Here is a 20328-nt window from a genome sequence, read left to right as displayed (position 1 = left end):
TTAAACGTATTTAAAATATAATTGGTGTTCTTACATTCATAACTGATGTGTGTTTTGTGTTTAGCCTTTTTTTCATAAAAAAACAACTCATTTTTTTCTCAACTCTCTGCTGTCCGGCCGCAGGTAACGTGTTTTGAATCGCTAAACAAACGCGAAAACACTCTTCACTGGTTAATTAATAGCGAATGACACTTTTAAGGACTTATAACAATTCTATAATACTTTATATAATACCTTTAGTTAAACGTCTTTGTTCAGCAGTTCACGGCGGGGCAGGCGCCCCCGGAAGTAGTGTCACCGCTTTAGCTCCAGACGGAAGCGGAAGCACATACTCGATGTATTGAACGTGAACGTGTGGAGGAGAAGTTTTAACGTTGTGCTGTTTCGTTAATTTTGTACCCGCGTCAAACACTAAAGAAAAGGTTTCCATCTCCGCTCCAAATACAACATGTTTAACAGACAGACGAGCCTGTGGATGGGTGACGTACGTTTGCTTCTTTCTGTGTTGAACGTCAGCGTTAGCTTAGCTACACGGGATGGTTTGCTAGCTCGGTTACGTTTTGTTAGCGTATGGCCCCAATTTTCGCAAAAGGTTACTCTAAACTCCGCTTGCTGGCAGGTCGTTAGTAGAATGTGGGGGCAACGCTTTTCATTAACGCCACAAATCACTAACACTGGTGGTCAAAGTATCCTCCAAACACCAACTACGTGCTCACTATTGTTGCCCGCTAGCTCTTCACCGCGAATGTAAGCTAACGCTAACCTAACCAAGCTAACTTGTACCTGCATTAATTAAATAACGTCAGACGAAATTTAAAACTAAACCGTTTAATTAGAATGAAATTAGCGTCGTTTCCGTTTTTCCACGCTAACGTTAGGTCGTATTCCCTAATGCTTCGCATTCCGACTGTTTTTTTGGGACATTTGAATGCAAATGTATCTAATCCTACCCCTAGAATATATAGTTAAAATTATAGGGGTAGGATTAGATACGTTTATACTTCTTCCTACTCCTTTTCGCTCATGTAAACTGCGTTGCTTATGAGATGTTACTTTTTTGTGTATACATTTTTGCTGTTCACTTATTTCCTTATTATATTATTATTTTATCTTTTTACATTGTCGTTTACATGATCGAAATAAAGATATCAATCAATCAATCAATCAACGGAGTCGGAGACATTCATCTAACTGCATCGAAACAATTAAAAATATATGCAGTAAAAACTGTTATTATATCCTTAATCGTCTAATAGTGACGAGCTGTATTTTGTCCAAGGCATTTCCTTTCTAAAACACTTAAACGCTGATTATATCGCATCAACCAGAAATGACAGATTACCGTGCTGGTGTTGTCATAATCATGTGTCTTATATATGTATTTACATTATTACAAAGATGTGTACGTGCTATTTTTTCGCCCAGAATAATGCACTTACAATTTCTCGTCCGTGTGTGTTTAGTTGGACCCATACATGGATGAAAACTTCATTAAGCAGGCATTCAGCGCCATGGGGGAGTCACCGTTTGGAGTCAAGATCATCACTCACAGGATAACAGGGTAGGAAACACAGAGCAAACCCTGGTGGAAAATACATATACTAGGTATATTAGATTTGTGTATACGTGAGTGTACTTGCAGACACTAACCATCAGTATCCTTCTAGTGTGTTAATCATAAGTTAACTTGAATATGCTATTTTGAAGTACTATGTGTACTGTGTTTTAGTTTAATTTAAATAGTAGAAAAACACAATTTTGCATAATGAAAGTAAAGTTTCTTTTGTTTGTGTGACAAATATATACAAATGTATTGTCTTGCCAATATAAAAGCAATATAATATTAACATATTTTTGTTTTAGTAACAGTGTGCTCAGTTCTTCTGCCTTATTCCAATTAACACATTTTTAAAATATGCTTCCAGTGCATTGTTACAAAAATAATCTTTAGAATATATTTTAAGAATATCCCCAAAAACATACGCTACCTGCATTCAAGCTTTGAAGACAGCTGTCATGTTGTTAGTTCTACTGGTAGAAAAATGCTTAGCAACAACAACAGGAAGCCCTGGTGTGGTTAGCATGTCAGACCGTAGGCAAAATGTAGAAATAATCAGTGCGTCTTTCATGCTGTTGTTATAATACTATTTCATTGCTCTTATAGAAAACATTTTAAAGTTCTGTCCCTCACATTTCTGCCCTGATGTGCAGCGGTTCAGCGGGATACTGCTTTGTGGAGCTGGCAGATGAAGCAAGCGTCGACCGCTGTGTCCAAAGACTGAACGGAAAACTGGTCCCTGGATCCAACCCGGTCAGTTCTACAGTTTAATTTCAAAATACTCATTCATATATCTTTCATGCAATCCTTACTGCAATATATAAGTATATGCAATTATTGTTTCTCCACAAATATACAAATACTATTGACAATTTAATACTGCCTTCCTTTTTTTCCCAGTATTGGACTTGTGTTATCAAGCAGTATTTAATTGTTGATTTGACTGTGGATAGTGGAGCGCCACTAGTCTTGGTATTTAGTGCATATAATATGAAGTTGTATTTTTTCTTTATGAACACACCAGATTCTTGTAAATACCACAGATCTGTTCCATTTGTTGTTTGTGTTAATTTCGCTACCACTACTGTGCCCAAAGAATTTAAAGATTATTTTTTATTTTTTTATTACACTAAGTCAAACTATATTCTTTATCAGCTGCATTAAAATAAAGTCTACTTCAGATTCTGGTGATGTAAAACAAAAACAAATCATGCCAGCTTGAAAATGTTGTTAGTCTCGAGCGGTGTGTCGGGCTTTAGCTGCTTGCTACTGAATTAGAAACGCCGTTGTCCCCCGTGAACCGGCCACGCTACTGGGCTCCCCTGTTCGCCGGCCTGTACCTGCTGCTGAAGGTGGCTGAGAGGCTGCTTGTACATGAATGTACTTTTGTTTGAAGCTGGTGAATAGAGTCTCTGGTAGGAACTAACTGAGGAATGGGCTAAAGGCTGGTCTGAGTGGTGGAGGTATGTAAACCTAAATAACCATAATAACTCCACTCTCTATTTGCAGCAATATCACTGCTATACTACACATCTTTGGTGTTCCAGGTGGGCTGAGCGTTTGTGTGTTTTGTCTCTCCCCCATGCAGCCCCGGAAGTTTAAGCTAAACTATGCCACCTACGGAAAACGGCCAGAAGCAGGGTGAGTTCTCCCTTTTAATAAATAACTTCTTGTAACTGTAAGTTAGAAAAAAACGAACATGAATTCATTTCTTTTCACAGAAATATTGTAAAATTCTTTATAATAATAATAAAAAACCCTGCTGCCTATTTGATGCTCAACAGTAGTGATGATGTTTAAAGAGTAAGAATATCTGATCAAAGTTTTCACTTCTCTCAGGCCGGAGTTCTCAGTGTTTGTGGGCGACTTGGCCTCCGAGGTGGACGACTTCCAGCTGCACCAAGTTTTCAAGAAGTACCTTTCCTGCAAGGGAGCCAAAGTAGTCACTGACCAGTATGGATACTCCAGGTATGTCGGCTCATAGAGGCGGACCGGACAGCGACGTGCCTTCAGAAATGTTTAAAGTAGTCAGTATGACACCAGGTGATTTCTTGAACTACATATTATTTCCTTGATTTGTTGCACAAAATTCTGGTTTGAATATTATTGTAAGAAGTATACAATAATATAAAGAAAATGTTCTCTTGTCTTTGTGGTGCAATGATGAATTAAAAAGCAACCTTTACATCTTCATCTGTTTTTCGAAGAAAAAAAGGCTGAAGAAATGTTGAAATGCCGTCTTATGCTAAAACTATTGTTTTCCCCATATAGGCTAAGCAAGAGCAACTCACAATTCAAGTGATGCTACCTCATGTTAAAAGTAAAACAACAAGTTTCAGTTCTACAATAATAATACCCATTATATTCTGTTTTTCATTATAAGTGGCTTATTAAATGGCAAAGAATGGAGCGTGTGTTGCTTCGGAGAGGAGGCGTAACTGTTGTTTCACCTGCAGAGGTTATGGCTTCGTCAAGTTTGGGGAGGAGGGCGAGCAGAAGAAGGCGATCGAGGAGTGCCAGGGTACGATGCTCGGGGGGAAGCCGCTCAGACTCAGTATTGCTGTAGCAAAGAGGTAAGACCAGCGCTGGCAAGGAAACAGTTGGTTTCCCAAATTCAAGATCAACTTTACAGCTAAGTGTTTAAGTCAATTGGTAGCGCCAATCAGCAGGTGGCCCCCTAAAGTATCCCCTGCTTTCTGGTCTGGTGGACTCTAAATGGACCATAATGTACTAAATGAACATCATGCTGGATTGAAGAAGACTTGAAACCATATCCAATCTAAATTGACCATAATCTCATGTTTACTGAGATAATAAACCAATAGAGAAGTAGGGTCATTTTTTCATAGATTTCTGTACAATCAGAGAGGAGTCGCCCCCTGGTGGGGCAGACAGAATGACAGTTTAAGGCAGTTTAAATTGTCAGGTTGCCACCTGTTTGGCAACAACTCAGACTTAGGTTCACTTTAGGGGCTCTGGCCTTTTAAAGGTGACCAGCTGGTCTTTTTTTTAAAAGCTGTTTTTCTGTATTTTTATTTTTCTGTAATGTTAATGAAACTTTTTATTACTTGTGTTGCAGCCAGAAGATGAGCAACTACCATGGTGCCCCGGGCCAGAATTATCATAGTAACTACAACCAGTCCCAGTCTGGTTACTACGGCAACCATGGCACCGGGGGCCAGGCGGGTTATTATTCTCAGTGGGGCGGTTACGACCAGTACAGTGGCTATAACAGTGGATATGGCAGCGGCTACGGCAGCGGCTACAACTCCGCCTACAACTACAACTATGGGCCCTATGGTTACCCCCCACCAGGCAACATGATGCCACCACCTCCCATGGGGGTGCCACCCGCTGACGCCGGAGCTGTGGAGGTGAGGGAAATACTTTACAGGCTCTGAAACCCAAAGTAGAAAGTGAAAAGTTTCCCTATGAAGGACATTTCTACGGGTTCTTGTTATTGTTCTCTACTTCCTTCTATTCCAGCGCAGTAACCAGACGCAGATAGGCTTTACTGTGTGGTTATTTCCTATAGACGATGTATTTATTGAATGACCAGAAACAACGAGAAATTAATTGGTGGAAGTACTCTAATGGTTCTGCATTAGACACAAACATCTAAACGATGTTTTTACATCATCCTCTAATCAAGCTGTTTATTACAACTATTTCCAGACTTGGATTAATCTGTTTGGTCTAAAATGATTTCCAGGGTTTATTGGTGATGCATTCAGTGTTTCAGAAATAATTCCCAGTATTGATTGTGTTCCCCAGCAGAGCCATGAGGAGGGTGGAGATATAGATGAAGATAATTCAGAAGGTAAGACATGGTTTATTATGAAATTGCTCTTTTTTTGTCTTTCAGTGTAGATCGCTGCAGGTCTGACGTGTTTGTTCGGCTGATTTCCTTGAGCTACAGCTAATGGGAGTTTTGGATTAAAAACGTTAATAATATTTAGATGTTTTGTTTATAATCTTCACAAAGGAACACCACTTTTATGATCATTCAAGCATGAATGCAACGCTAGGCAAGCTAGCTAACTAACCAGCCAGCTCCTAAATGTGTAAATGTAAATACTTTTTTATTTTGTTCTGAAATATTGTTTTTAGTTTCCAGGATAGAGGTACTTTAACCAGAACTCTGGGGTTTAATTACTCTTTAAGTTTGTGTTTCGGACATCTAACCAAAAACACAGTTTACACTTTAGATATTTAATGCTGGGAGAACATTTTCACGGTTATATCTTTACAACCAGTGAGGTTATGAATACATTTTTACTAGAGAAAAATAGATTTTATATCTAGACTCTTAATTTATCTCTCATAAAGCATGAAATGTTTGCATTTAAGTACAAAATATCTTGTAATGTTAGTTTTGTTCCAATATTGTGCAGCTCCAGTAAAGAGTAAAATGGTTGATTTAGTGTTGTCTATAGACTTAGTAGCAGTGAACGCCTCACCGATGGCTTGATGAATCCACAACTTCAGACTCTAACAGTCTTTGTCCAGTTCTATCTCATCAGCTAATAAGCTGAGTGTTTTCCAGAGTTTGTTTGCATGCACAGATAAGCATATACTGTGAAGTTGCCCAAGTCACCGTCGCTGGTGTTTTCACAGAGCCCATCCCTGAATGTGACGTGGAGCAGTGGAACAAAGATTTTATGCAGCGCAGCGAGGAGCTTTACGACGCCATGATGGACTGTCACTGGGAACCCCTGGACTCTGTCACCTCCCCCCTCCCCTCCCTATCCTGATATCTCCTCCCCCCCGCCAACCCCCAACCTTAAATATCTCTTTTATTTAATTTTTTTTAGGATTTTGTACTTCCCGTACTCTGCCATGATCTGACACCTTTAAAAAGTTCAGTACTTGTGTTACTCTGACTGAAGGCTGCGAATACACACAGTACTTCAAATACTCAACGAATACACGCAAATATTCACTTGATTTTAAAGTTTACCATGTTGGTAATATTCCTAAAGTTGTCCACAATCGGTGACGATGTAGTGCAAACTGTTTTTGTACGATTTAAAGCCGAGCGACAAGCGGAGATCCTCTGCCGTCGAACGACACACAGTAGCTGTATGATTGGGAACCTGGACGTCGTGTGTCAGTACTTCACCGTTTTAATGATATTGTTGAGGATCACTGTCATTTAGTTTTGTTGATCCATGTTGAAATGGTGACGCCAGCGGAAGCTAATTTGCGCATCAGTTATGATCCTGACTTAAAGAAGAGATTTGTCTCCTTAAGACAGAACTTCAGACTTTGCCTTAATTGCCATGAAGTTCCTCTCAGTTCGTGATGGTCATTAAAATCATCTTAGTGTAGCAAGACATCAGTCTTGTTAATTTTTTTTAATGAAGGAATTTTCCTCTTTTTGTTTTTTAATTTTTCTGGTGACATGAAAAGGAAAATGTAAAAGTATGGAAAGTTGATGACGACGAGTTGAGCTGATAATAATCCACCACAAATGTAAATTATCACTGTTTTTTTTGTGTGTTTTTTTTCAGACAAGCTCAATTTGTTTTATGTAAAATAGATGAATGGTACATCCTCCCAGAAACAGCCGGTTTGCTGCATCTGATGTCGAGGCAGTTTGATGGCTTTGTATATATTTTCTTTGTGGAGACGTTTTATCAATAAAACACATTTAGGAGGAAAATAGTTGTCTGTCTTTACTGTGTGTGTGTGTGTGTGTGTGTGTGTGTGTGTGTGTGTGTGTGTGTGTGTGTGTGTGTGTGTGTGTGTGTGTGTGTGTGTGTGTGTGTGTGTGTGTGTGTGTGTGTGTGTGTGTGTGTGTGTGTGTGTGTGTGTGTGTGTGTGTGGGTTCTGTAGATGTTGACGCTTTCATTTGCTCACATTAATCCCTTTGAATTACAACGGTTTGTTTGCTTATATCCCCAAACAGCCGATGCAGCAGAAACCGATCATACTAAACTCTCGCTAAAAACGGGAATGTTTTTACCTTTGCGTTAAAAAAAAAAAAAAAAGTTCTGCGTTGAGTCTACTTTGTATTGAAAAATATCATTAGTTTGCATGCCAGGCCAGTAGGTGGCGGTGAAGCCCTTCAGGTGCATCCGGTGAACCAGAATAAAGGTGTCCATCCTGCACACAAACGCGGCGTCGCAAACATCGTGGCGAGTATGCAGCCCAAACACGATAAGGTGGAGTTGCTAATCTGAGTCACTCTGGACTTCAAAACCTCAACATTCAAGTAAAACATTGATTGTCAGTCAAAATAGTTCAGTTTGGAACAAGATTTAAAACATTATCAGCAGAAACACTCGTGTGAAATCCCCCTTTTTATGCTACAGTTCGGTGAAAAGAGAAGATCTGTGTTAAGAGACTGAGGATTTATTGATCATGAACTTTAATCAGCACTCAAAACAAACGATGCATCCAAACAATGGAGACTCAACCAACATATTCTCTGTTTAGATGATTTCAGGCAGTTTCATGCAAAATCAGACTGATGGAGAAACGTGGATGTTTGATGGCATCAGTTAGCCATAACTTTCATTACATTTATTTAGTCAATTAGCACCTCATGTATCCATCAAAAAATATTTCAGTAAGTCATATTTTTTCTCTGCATTGCAAAGAATTTAGTCCTGTAGAGAGTTCTATCATCGTCTCTAATGGATGTCTTCACATTCAAATTGTCGATCAAAGAGACGCAGGAAGTCTCAAAATGACGAGAAAAAAACTAAATTACTACAAAGAGGCACAAAAATATGACAAACCGACAGACAACAAAGACATGCAGAGACTAAAGCTCTATGAAATGTGGCAAAACAACCACAAAGAAACACAAAATGACTAAAAAACAGACAAAGTATCTACAATAAGACACAAAGTAACTACAAAGAGACACAAAGTAACTACAATAAGACAAAGTAACTACAAAGAGACACAAAGTAACTACAATGAGACAAAGTAACTACAAAGAGACACAAAGTAACAATGAGACGAAGTAACTACAAAGACACACAAAGTAACTACAAAGAGACACAAAGTATCTACAATAAGACACAAAGTAACTACAATAAGACACAAAGTAACTACAATGAGACACAAAGTAACTACAAAGTTTCACAAAGTAACTACAATGAGACACAAAGTAACTACAATGAGACACAAAGTAACTATAAGAAGTCTCAAAATGAAGACAGACTCCCAACTATAGAAAGGTGCAAAACAACCTAAGAGAGATGTCGCGACTACAAGAGGCACAAAATGCCACAAAAAAACATCAGTCCGTCGTATGAGGAGAGGTGGTCGGTGTCCGTAATCCTCACAGTGACATGGAGCGTATATTTGTCTCATCATCAAACCTTATAAAAGCACCGTTGATACATGTTTGTTCCAAGTTTCATCAGGATTTCTCTTCTTACAACTAACACAGATGCATCGTCTCCGTCGTCTCCAAACAACCAATCAGATCCCAGGACTTTAGTTGTGATTGTACTCCGCTTCAGGACTGCTAGTCTTGGTCTTGAGCAGTCCCAGGCCAGGCCTCCCGGGGCAGCACCAGCTGGGCCCCATGCGATACCAGCCCTGGTACAGCCCCCTCCAGCTCAGACACCCGAGAGCGCCCCCTAGCAGCTGAGTGGGGAACTGGGGGAAGTACGCTAGGAGACAGAGCAGCAGAAAGATCCAGAGCCAGAGCAGGAGAACACACAACAGGAAGAGGATCCGCAGAGGGGCATCCGAGACCCCACCCAGGCTCAGATAAGGCCCGAAGACGGCGGTCTCCTCAGCCAGCAGGAGGCAGCAGAGACAGAGGAGGAAGACATCTTCTGAGACCTCGTACCCCCTCCACAGCAGCCCGGCTTTGAGGCACTCCGACTTACTCGCCTCTTCTCGCAACACCAACAGAGGCTGCCCGTTGACGACCTCTGGGCCGGCGAGTAACGGTTCGTAGCAGTTTCCCGTGGCGTTCTCCAGGACGTCCAGGAGTTTACAAAAACCCAGCCACAAGCCGCCGGCCACGCCGAGCCGGGAGAGGTGACGGATGGACAGAGACAGGGAGCGGCGGATGGAGAAGGAGAGGAGGAAGACGAAGGAGCCGGCGAAGATGCAGGTCCAGCCCCAACCGGAGCGCAAGAACATCCTGGAAGGAGAGCGCGAGATGTCAACAGATTCAGAAGTGATGGCAGGAAGTTGGGTAGACAGCAGACACGGCATCATGTGTGTAATTAAGGATACAATTCAAACTGCATCTTAAAAAAATGTGCCTCTGGCCACGGACTAACGTATATATTTTCCATTAAATAAGGTTTCATGGTCCGCCATGATTCAAAGAAGACATGGGATCAGGAAGTAAACGGGAAGCAGCCTCACCTGTACAGGAAGTGGCTCCTCTTGGCGAAGACACTGTGCTGGGAGACCCAGAAGCTGAGCACGGGGCCGAACATCACCGCCGCCGAGAGCAGCAGGTGGAAGTGCTTCCGGAACACAGTGTGACCCAGAAACCGGGCCGCCAGGTCCGTCAGGACCACCAGAACCGCGTTGAGGAACATCTGGACCCCAGAGAACCCTGTGACCAGGTCTCAACTTCAACTCAACGATCCTGTATGAAGGTGGACTGCAGCAGCGTGTTTGTACAGATTATCCACGTCAGACTAAATGGCATGAACTGTTTCATGTGATAAGGCTGTAATCCCGCCTCGCTGATGCTGTGGATTACCTCCGTTGCATAACGGAACAATTCAGCATTTAAAGAAGTCCAAAAGTCTTATCGGAATCCACCTCCATGAACTAAACTATATGTTTCACCTTTTGATTGTTGATCCATTGGTGTGTTAATCCAAGTCCAGCAATCCAAAGATCCCCGCTGCGTGCTAATGATTCCTCCGGTGTTCGCCGTCAAAGTGGTCTGCAACGACAGCTGGCCTCCAGCATTCCAGACTACAAATATGTGAAACCCAACCATGAAATTCTTCAATCCAGTTTGGCTCCTGACTCAGGACAGTGTGATGCTGCTTCCGTGCACAGTTGTTTATCTGCAGCTCAACAAAGCAGCCAAATCACACAACTGTTGCCCGACTGGTTTTTCCCGCCGCTGCAGGGGGACGGGTTGAGATTCTCTGACCTTGCGTTGCAGGTTTCCCGTGTGTCTCCTTTCTGTTTAACCTGTTTGTCGTGCAGTGACTGTCACCGCAGAAAAGCAATGGTCGTGCTTCCCTCAGCGAAGGCCGCCGCTGCCGTGTTTCCCCCGACAGACGATGGTTGCAGCTTGAGAACACCTAAACCGTCTGATCGAGCCCTGCCGTAACTGGGGCGTCTCTGCTCTCTCCAACACAGAGCATGTTCTCACCCTGTCATATTCTCCTGGGCCTCCAAGGTGTCACATTGCTCCTGCTGAGATGACTAGAGGGTGCAGGGAGGTTGAACCAATGACATGGGGCTCCTTGGCCTTAATGTGGATTCAGGTTTCTCACTAATTTCGTCTGGACTGCAATCAGAGGCTGAGAATAAACTGAGCAGCGCCAACAGAAACCTTTGTTACGGACAAGTCACAAATGATGTGAAATCAGACTCAATGAGCTGAATGATGCGTGTGTTTTCACGTGTATTAATAGCAATAACCTTTGTGTCGTATCTAGGCCAAGACTCAGCTGCTGCAGCTGTCTGTCTCTGTCAATCAGTGAGCGGTAACACAGTCCATGCTGACTGTCCCTTCTCTGGTCTCTCCTAGACCCTGAAGAGCATTTCTTATTGCTTACATCCACGAAGCTGAAAACAAGTGTAGAGCAAAAACAAACCTGTGTTGTATGTAATGAGTGGCCACCTCCAGGGATGGAAAATTAAGGCAATACAGAAGTGTCTAAAACTGCAGTTCCTCTAATGGCCACTGGAGGCTCTGAAGGGAATCGGCCCCACATAGACCTCCATGTTAAAATGCCCGACTTTAAAGCAGAAATAAACATAGACTTCCAACTTTAGTGAATTTTTGTGGCCAAACACGCGGCAACCTCCCGTTCACCAAATTTAAACTGCCTTAAACTGTCATTCTCTCTGCTGGCCATCAGGGGGCGACTCCTCTCTGGTTGTATAGAAGTCTATGAGAAAATGGTCCTACTTCTCTCTGCTGGCCACCAGGGGGCGACTCCTCTCTGGTTGTATAGAAGTCTATGAGAAAATAGTCCTACTTCTCTCTGCTGGCCACCAGGGGGCGACTCCTCTGGTTGTATAGAAGTCTATGAGAAAATGGTCCTACTTCTCTCTGCTGGCCACCAGGGGGCGACTCCTCTCTGGTTGTATAGAAGTCTATGAGGAAAATCTACTTCTCTCTTGATGTATTATCTCAGTAAACATTGTAAACGTGAGTTTATGGTTTCAATCTCTAGTTTCAAGTCTTCTTCAATCCAGCATGATGTTCATTAAATAAATGATGGTCCATTTAGAGTCAAACAGACCAGAAAGCATGTATATAGTCAGTGAATGCTGTAGCTCTCCAGTCCGACTTGCTGTGGTTAAAAAGTGTTAAATGTCTCCCTGCTCTCTGAACCATCGGTTAAGTCACAGACATCACTGACATTTGTTACATCACCTCTGAGTAATAGAAATACCTGGAGGACACAGTTACCCTGTTTTATTCTATTAAATGTTGCTGATGTTGATCTTTACGGAAGCGTATTGCATTCACTTGAGTAATTTTTTTTTGGTTTGTTTTTTGGAGTAATTATTTCTGTTTTTCTGAGTAATTTATTTCTTTGGTCTGTTTTTCTGAGTAATTTATTTCTTTGGTCTGTTTTTCGGAGTAATTAATTTTTTGGTCTGTTTTTCGGAGTAATTTTTTTGGTCTGTTTTTCGGAGTAAATTTTTTTTGTCTGTTTTTCTGAGTAATTTTTTTTTGGTCTGTTTTTCGGAGTAATTTTTTTTTTTTTTTCTGTTTTTCAGAGTAATTTTTTTCTGATTTTCTGAATAATTTTTTTTCTGAGTTTAGACAGCATTTGAAACAATAGACGCATTCATTCCTTTGTGAAAGCTCGATAATGGAGGCCAACATGACCGACTTGTTTAGTTTTATCAAGTTCTACTTTGATCTGGGATTAAGACACTGGGAGATAGTCCTGTCTCTGAGTCATATAGATGGTATTACCATAAGTGTATCCACTTTACGCAGGCACCTGAGGACTTTGCGGCTGAATAGCTGAAGATGGGGCATGTGTATGCAGGAGTCACTACAGGTCCATGGGAGTCACTTGCAGGTTGGAGGTTCTCGCGGGAGTTCGAAGTATCGCGATAATTCAGAAAAAAAATTACTCCGAAAAACAGAAAAAAAATTACTCCGAAAAACAGGAAAAGAATTACTCAGAAAATCAGGAAAAATAATTAGTCAGAAAAACAACCAAACAAAAAAAAATTACTCAGAAAAACAGACCAAAAAAAAATTACTCAGAAAAACAGACCACAGAAATAAATTACTCAGAAAAACAGGAATAATTACTCCAAAAAACAAACCCAAAAAAAAATTACTCAAGTGAATACAATACGCTTCCGTAGATCTTTGTCTTTGTGTGTCTGTAGTAGTTTTGTGTCTGTTTGTGGTTGTTTTGCCCATTTTCATAGTGATTGTGAGTCTCTGCAGCTACTTCTTTACAGTGTCTGTAGTCGTTTTGTGTCTCTTTGTAGTTGTTTTGTGTTTCTTTGTAGTTATTTTTGGTCTGCTGTAGTTTTGCCCCTTTTTGTAGTCATGAGTCTGTTTGTGTTGCGTCTCTAAGTTCATGCCATCCAGTGGATTTTGATACGTGAGGATTAAACAGGTCAGTGGTTCTAATGATGATCACTGTTTGGTGCAACAGCACCACCTAGAGGACACTACTGTCCTCACTTACACACTGTTGCACCGCCAGTTACTTTTGTGCTGCTGACAACTGCAGGAATATTAGAATCAGAGTATTATTTCCAGGCCCTCAGTTTAAACAATACTGCCACTATGTGGATCAACTGTAACATTACACCAACTAACCTTCCTGTGATCAGACGCGAACTCTAGTTGGAAACATAAATAAAAGTTAACCATGATGGTTTGTAGCTCTCTGCTTCATATATGACACTCATTGCAGCGAATCCATGAAAGCTTCACAGTGGCCACAGTTAGGCATGAACACACACACACACACACACACATTCAAATATCTATTTTTAGAATCAGTGTTGTCCAAACAACCTTGTTAAACCAAGTCACATGGCTTATGCCACATTAGTGTTTAATTAAAGTGTGTGCTGCTAAAAGAAATTAGCATCACAGTCAACAGGATCTTTCTGCTGTTTTGGGTTTTTTTTTGTACAGAAAATAAGTTCTGTGGCTTGATATTTACATGTAGGGTCAGTTTCTCATTAACTTCCATATAATCGGAGTGGAGTCGCCCCCTGATGGCAAGCAGAGAGAATGCAGCTTTAAGGCACTTTAAGGATGCATCACTTTTCAGAACCGGAGGTTGCCGCCTGCTTTAAACCCTCTAAAGCATCATGAGGTCACAGCAGTGGACTAAGTCGTCTGTCTGAAGTGAAATAAACCTACATAACCATTAAAGTTGGTAACAAAGTGATATTCTGTTGATACCGCTACAGGTGACGGCGAGATCCTGTGTGTGTTTGGATGCATTGTGTTCACTCATTAAATGTGAACCCGGTGACTCATGAGCTTATCACCACTCCAGTTCCCACAATCCTTCACCTGTTCACCACGGGGTCATTCTGGAAGCGGCGAGCCAGCTGTTTATAATAATACTCACCATGTTGGGGACGAATGTCACAGCAGCACTTTTGAGGTGTTCATTTAACACAACAGATGTTTGGTGTTGAGATCAAGAGCTCCGTGTTGAACAAACTGGCAAAAACCAGAAAAGAAAAAACAAATAAATAAAAATAACCTTCTGATTTTCCAGTAATGCAACAGTTGTGGTCAGAGCACAGCTGTGATATCCGGGACAACTGGACGACTGCGATGAGTCCTGAATGACATCGGTTCAACATGAAGTCAGGGATCAGGACTACGACTCTTCAGGCTGGCGGAAAAGGTGTTGTGGTTTGAGGGAAGTTCATCTCCACTTGTTTTTTTCATCTTCATTGTGCAGAATGATTTTATATTTTCTGTTGTTGAATTCAAAACACTTTAAAACAATGCCAACATGAAGAAATAATGTAAATTATTATGTAAATTAAATGTATTTCCCTTTACATATGAGCAGCATTTTGTGACATTTACAGCAGAGGTGTCAACAGTACAGACATCTTGTACTCGAGTAGAAGTACAGATACTACGTGTTCAAAAAGACTATGATAAAATAAATATTCAACTTCTTTACTCAAGTAAAGTGAAAAAGTACAGGCTCTGAAATGTACTCAAAGTAGAGAGTAAAAAATCAATTTGAAGGGCATTTATACTGGCTGTTTTTTTTTTACATATAGAAAGTACAGATATTTTTTTTAAATGTAGGGAGTACAAGTAAAACGATGTTAAGTAAAGTGCAGACACCTGAAAGTTCTACTTCAATCCATCTTTGCATTACAACTAGTTTGGAACAAAGAGGTTGGGAAGTTATTGGAGCCTTTTCTGGAGTTAAATGCATGTGAAGATGCGTTTCGTCCACTAGGTGTCGCCCTTGCGCTCACAGGTAACAGGTGTTGCCAGTCGGAGGAACAAAAACAAACTGTTTCTCTTTTACCGCCACCATGATGCTAGCTGAACGCCTGCTGCTGGTGTTGCTGTGAACTTTTGGACTCTTTCGAGGTTTGTGGATAACTTTATGGATTCCAAATTATCAAACGTCGGAGACCGTGAAGGTTGAGCGTTAAAGTCAATAATCAAAGAAGCGGAAGTTGGACTCTTGTTGGTTGCTACCCAGGCTGCTTCAACGAGCGTCGGCTAATTAGCATTAGCTTGTGTGCGCTGCCGTCGCTGGCCCTGAGTTTGGACTTAAAAGTAAAAAAATCGCCGCTGATCGTAATGACGTCACGTCCCCGGCCAAAATCCCGAATGTTCCGTTAAAGTTGACCTCATCTCACCAGATAACATCTGCTAACTCAATAAAAAATATGTATGACAGAACTAATCTCATGGTATAACCAATGTTTCTTCTACTCCTGTGTGAATTCATTGACCGCTGAAAATACGTTTTCTCATTTAATGAAGAACTCTGGTGCATTTCAAGCGAAATTATATAAAAAAAACTATTTTAAAGTCAACTATACTGAGGTATTTCAGTATTCAAAAAAACATGAATGAAGCACGTTTTGCACACTGCTGTTGGAAAACTATACATATATATTAACCATAATTTGGATTATATAAAAAAAAAAAATATATGGATTATTTAAGAGAACACAAAGAAGTTTTCATAATATTAAATAACAAAACAAATAAAATTATTTATTTTAACAATATTCGGCAATAACAAATAGCAGTAAATGTCTTGGGCCTAATTGATTGTTGTACCAGTGTAAAAATGTTTAATTTTCATAACTTTGATCAAGTTAAAGCTGATGCCTTGTAATCAGCTCTTGTAGACTCTGAATATTTAATACGGTGCTTGTTAAATCATGCGATAAAAAGTGCTTATATTTTAGGCCCACTGTATAAATGGATTTTCGCTTGTGCCCTTCAACTATTGTTTCTGCTTTGGCACTCGTCTTAATTGTATTTGTGATGTCGGTTAAATGGAGGAGGATGTAGTACCACATACTGGACCACCTCCCAGTGCAGTCTATTAAAGGGCCTGGTGTCTGTTTGGAATCCAGAGGGACTGTAAGCGGTAGGATCACACCTCTAATCCTCCACTGACTGAAAACACAGGCAGCTGCCTATTCCTACCAAGATTTAAGTTGGCCGAGTGTGACGTTGACGAGTGGTGCGACTGTAGACCTGGTGCTTTAAACTTAGAATATTTTATATAAATATAAAAAAATACGATGCGAGGAAAACATTGGTTTCAGATTAGAGTTTAGGAAAAATGTAGTTAATTTTAAAATATTTGGACAAGGAAAATCATGATATACTTTCATATCATCTCATGACTACAGAATAGTTTTGGGATACAGCCGCAACCCTCACAATATTAAAACATTCAATCAGCGGGTGGTTGGCATAGAAAACGAGTGTATCATGGGAACACATCTGTAGCTAAAATTGGATATTTTATTTTATTCATCAATATTTGTATTTAAAACCTTCAGTGTCTGATATGTTTCAGCTAATCAATGACAGAGAATAAACAGGAACTTGTTCAAGTTCTTTGTTTAGCCGGGGGGGTTATTTTCTCTTCTGCGCATGGACCTGTTGCACTTTGTGTAAAAGTGAGCTCTTATCTCTGCTGTTGCTATCAGTGCAACAGATGGTGGGGCCAGTAAACAGTCTGGGTTCAGGCAATGTATCAAACAAAGGGGTTATTAATACCCATCGCACCCAGAGTATTAATACACTGCGCACGTGTTTAATACCAAAATGATGAGAGAATGATGGTGAGTGCTGCATTCTATGGATGGAGAAGTCACTGTCAATGACAGGACTTTGCTGGGCTTTGATATTGAGCTAGGAAGAGTTGGTTTAATGTTTTAATTTATTTCCTCAAGCTCAGAAGTGTTTATAGCCAGAAGGAACTTTTTTTCATTAATTAGTGAAAAACAGCGACTCCCTGGAAATGATTAGAGACAGCTTTATTTAACGGGTTGACTGATATGGTTTTTTCAAGGCCAATACCGATTATTACTAATCTTAGAGACTGATATTTGACTGCAGTAAACAAAGAATAATTTAATAACCTTTTTCGACATACTATACCATGACTCTTTTCAACCTATTTTTAGTATACTATGTTTTTAGACATACCATACTATGACTTCATGAAAAAAGTCACAGTATAGTATATTGAAAAAGTCACTATATTTGTCGATATATATATATATATATATATATTTATCAAAAAAGTCATGAAACATTGATAGTATATTTGTCTCAAAAGTCACAAAAAAATCATAGTATATTTGTAAAAAAAAAAAAAACACATTCATAGTATATTTTTGGGGAAAAAAGTCATGCAGAAATTCCTAGTATATTTGTGGAAAAAAGTCAGTATATTTGTAAAAAAAAAAGTCACAAATAAAATTATAATATATCTGTAAAAAAAAAATCATTGAAAAATGTCAAGTATATTTGTCCAAAAAGTCTCAAAAATGCATAGTATATTTTTTCCAAAAAAGTCATGAAAAATGTCATATATAAAATGATGGTATATTTGTCGAAAAAAAATCATAGTATATTTGTCAAAAAAAAGTCACGGAAAAATGTCAAGTATATTTGTCAAAAAAAGTTGTGAAAATGTCATTTGTCAAAAAAAGTCGCGAAAAAATTATAGTATATTTTTTGAAAAAAAGTCCCAAAAACATTCATAGTTTAAAACTTAGAAAAACTTCATAGTATATTTGTCGAAAAAGTCACAAATAATTCATAGTATATTTGTCAAAAAAGTCCCAACAAATCATAGTATATCTGTAAAAAAAAGTCCCAAAAACATTCATAGTTTAAAACTTAGAAAAACTTCATAGTATATTTGTCGAAAAAGTCACAAATAATTCATAGTATATTTGTCAAAAAAGTCCCAACAAATCATAGTATATCTGTAAAAAAAAGTCCCAAAAACATTCATAGTTTAAAACTTAGAAAAACTTCATAGTATATTTGTCGAAAAAGTCACAAATAATTCATAGTATATTTGTCAAAAAAGTCCCAACAAATCATAGTATATCTGTAAAAAAAAGTCCCAAAAACATTCAGTTTATTTGTCATAAAAAGTCATGAAAAAATGCATAGCATATTTGTCGAAAAAAGTCACAAAAAAATTCATAGTATATTTAAAAAAAAAGAAAAAAAAAGTCACAAATAAAATTATAGTATATTTGTCGAAAAAACAACAACGTATATTTGTCAAAAAAAGTCACGGAAAAATGTCAAGTATATTTGTCAAAAAAAGTCTCAAAAATACATAGTATATTTGTCCAAAAAAGTCATGAAAAATGTCATATTATGTCATAAAAAGTCACGAAAAAAATGATAGTATATTTGTCGAAAAAAAATCATAGTATATTTGTCAAAAAAAAGTCACGGAAAAATGTCAAGTATATTTGTCAAAAAAAGTCGTGAAAATGTCATTTGTCAAAAAAAGTCTCGAAAAAATTATAGTATATTTTTTGAAAAAAGTCCCAAAAACATTCATAGTTTAAAACGTAGAAAAACTTCATAGTATATTTGTCGAAAAAAGTCACAAATAAAATTATAGTACATTTGTCGAAAACCCCCCCCGTATATTTCTCCAAAAAAAGTCACGGAAAAATGTCAAGTATATTTGTCAAAAAAGTCACAAAAAATGCATAGTATATTTGTCAAAAAAAAAGTTGTGAAAATGTCATTTGTCAAAAAAAGTCACGAAAAAATGATAGTATATTTTTTGAAAAAAGTCCCAAAAACATTCATAGTTTATTTGTCATAAAAAGTCATGAAAAAATTCATAGCATATTTGTCGAAAAAAGTCACAAAAAAATTCATAGTATATTTAAAAAAAAAAAGAAAAAAAGTCACAAATAAAATTATAGTATATTTGTCGAAAAAACAACAACGTATATTTGTCAAAAAAAGTCACAAATAATTCATAGTATATTTGTCAAAAAAGTCCCAACAAATCATAGTATATCTGTAAAAAAAAGTCCCAAAAACATTCAGTTTATTTGTCATAAAAAGTCATGAAAAAATTCATAGCATATTTGTCGAAAAAAGTCACAAAAAAATTCATAGTATATTTAAAAAAAAAGAAAAAAAAAGTCACAAATAAAATTATAGTATATTTGTCGAAAAAACAACAACGTATATTTGTCAAAAAAAAGTCACGGAAAAATGTCAAGTATATTTGTCAAAAAAAGTCACAAAAAATGCATAGTATATTTGTCAAAAAAGTCTCAAAAATGCATAGCATATTTGTCCAAAAAAGTCATGAAAAATGTCATATATTTGTCATAAAAAGTCACGAAAAAAAGTATAGTATATTTGTCGAAAAAAAATCATAGTATATTTGTCGAAAAAAAATCATAGTATATTTGTCAAAAAAAAGTCACGGAAAAATGTCAAGTATATTTGTCAAAAAAAGTCACAAAAAATGCATAGTATATTTGTCAAAAAAAAGTCGTGAAAATGTCATTTGTCAAAGAATTATAGTATATTTTTTGAAAAAAAAAAAATCATTGTATATTCGATGAAAAACAAATCATAGTATATTTGTCAAAAAAAGTCACGAAAAACGTCATATATTTGTCGAAAAAAGTCCCAAATAATTCATAGTATATTTGTCAAAAAAGTCTCAAAAATACATAGTATATTTGTCCAAAAAAGTCATGAAAAATGTCATATATTTGTCATAAAAAGTCACGAAAAAAATGATAGTATATTTGTTGAAAAAAAATCATAGTATATTTGTCAAAAAAAAGTCACGGAAAAATGTCATATATTTGTTGAAAAAAGTCCCAAATAATTCATAGTATATTTGTCAAAAAAGTCTCAAAAATGCATAGTATATTTAAAAAAAAAAAGAAAAAAAGTCACAAATAAAATTATAGTATATTTGTCGAAAAAACAACAACGTATATTTGTCAAAAAAAGTCACAAATAATTCATAGTATATTTGTCAAAAAAGTCCCAACAAATCATAGTATATCTGTAAAAAAAAGTCCCAAAAACATTCAGTTTATTTGTCATAAAAAGTCATGAAAAA

General features: G+C 38.0%; 2 protein-coding genes across 4 annotated transcripts; one reads left to right on the top strand and one right to left on the bottom strand.

Moving 5' to 3' along the window:
* The first annotated feature begins 320 nt into the window (after positions 1-320).
* Positions 321-7217, top strand: trnau1apb (tRNA selenocysteine 1 associated protein 1b). 2 transcript variants are annotated; one of them, XM_084007726.1, is made up of 9 exons: positions 321-484; positions 1464-1561; positions 2212-2311; positions 3147-3199; positions 3398-3526; positions 4015-4131; positions 4638-4932; positions 5336-5378; positions 6176-7217. In XM_084007726.1, the coding sequence occupies exons 1-9, from the start codon at positions 449-451 to the stop codon at positions 6310-6312; spliced, it is 1008 nt and encodes a 335-aa protein (XP_083863852.1). In that variant the 5' UTR covers positions 321-448; the 3' UTR covers positions 6313-7217. The 2 variants fall into 2 exon arrangements, with proteins under 2 accessions (XP_083863852.1, XP_083863851.1); XM_084007725.1 differs by having other exon boundaries at positions 5333-5378.
* A 716-nt stretch (positions 7218-7933) lies between these two features.
* Positions 7934-10770, bottom strand: fitm1l (fat storage inducing transmembrane protein 1, like). 2 transcript variants are annotated; one of them, XM_084007752.1, is made up of 3 exons: positions 9905-10770; positions 8540-9674; positions 7934-8380 (listed from the first exon to the last, which is right to left on the bottom strand). In XM_084007752.1, exons 1-2 carry the CDS (start codon positions 10081-10083, stop codon positions 9014-9016), a joined length of 840 nt encoding a protein of 279 aa, XP_083863878.1. In that variant the 5' UTR covers positions 10084-10770; the 3' UTR covers positions 7934-8380; positions 8540-9013. The 2 variants fall into 2 exon arrangements, with proteins under 2 accessions (XP_083863878.1, XP_083863879.1); XM_084007753.1 differs by having other exon boundaries at positions 8561-9674.
* Positions 10771-20328: the final 9558 nt, after the last annotated feature.

This window comes from Eutrigla gurnardus (assembly GCF_963514095.1).
Source record: "Eutrigla gurnardus genome assembly, chromosome: 4".
Taxonomy (NCBI): Eukaryota; Metazoa; Chordata; class Actinopteri; order Perciformes; family Triglidae; genus Eutrigla; species Eutrigla gurnardus.
The sequence above is the reverse complement of the archived record's forward strand: the minus strand, read 5'-3'. Positions and strand labels throughout refer to the sequence as shown.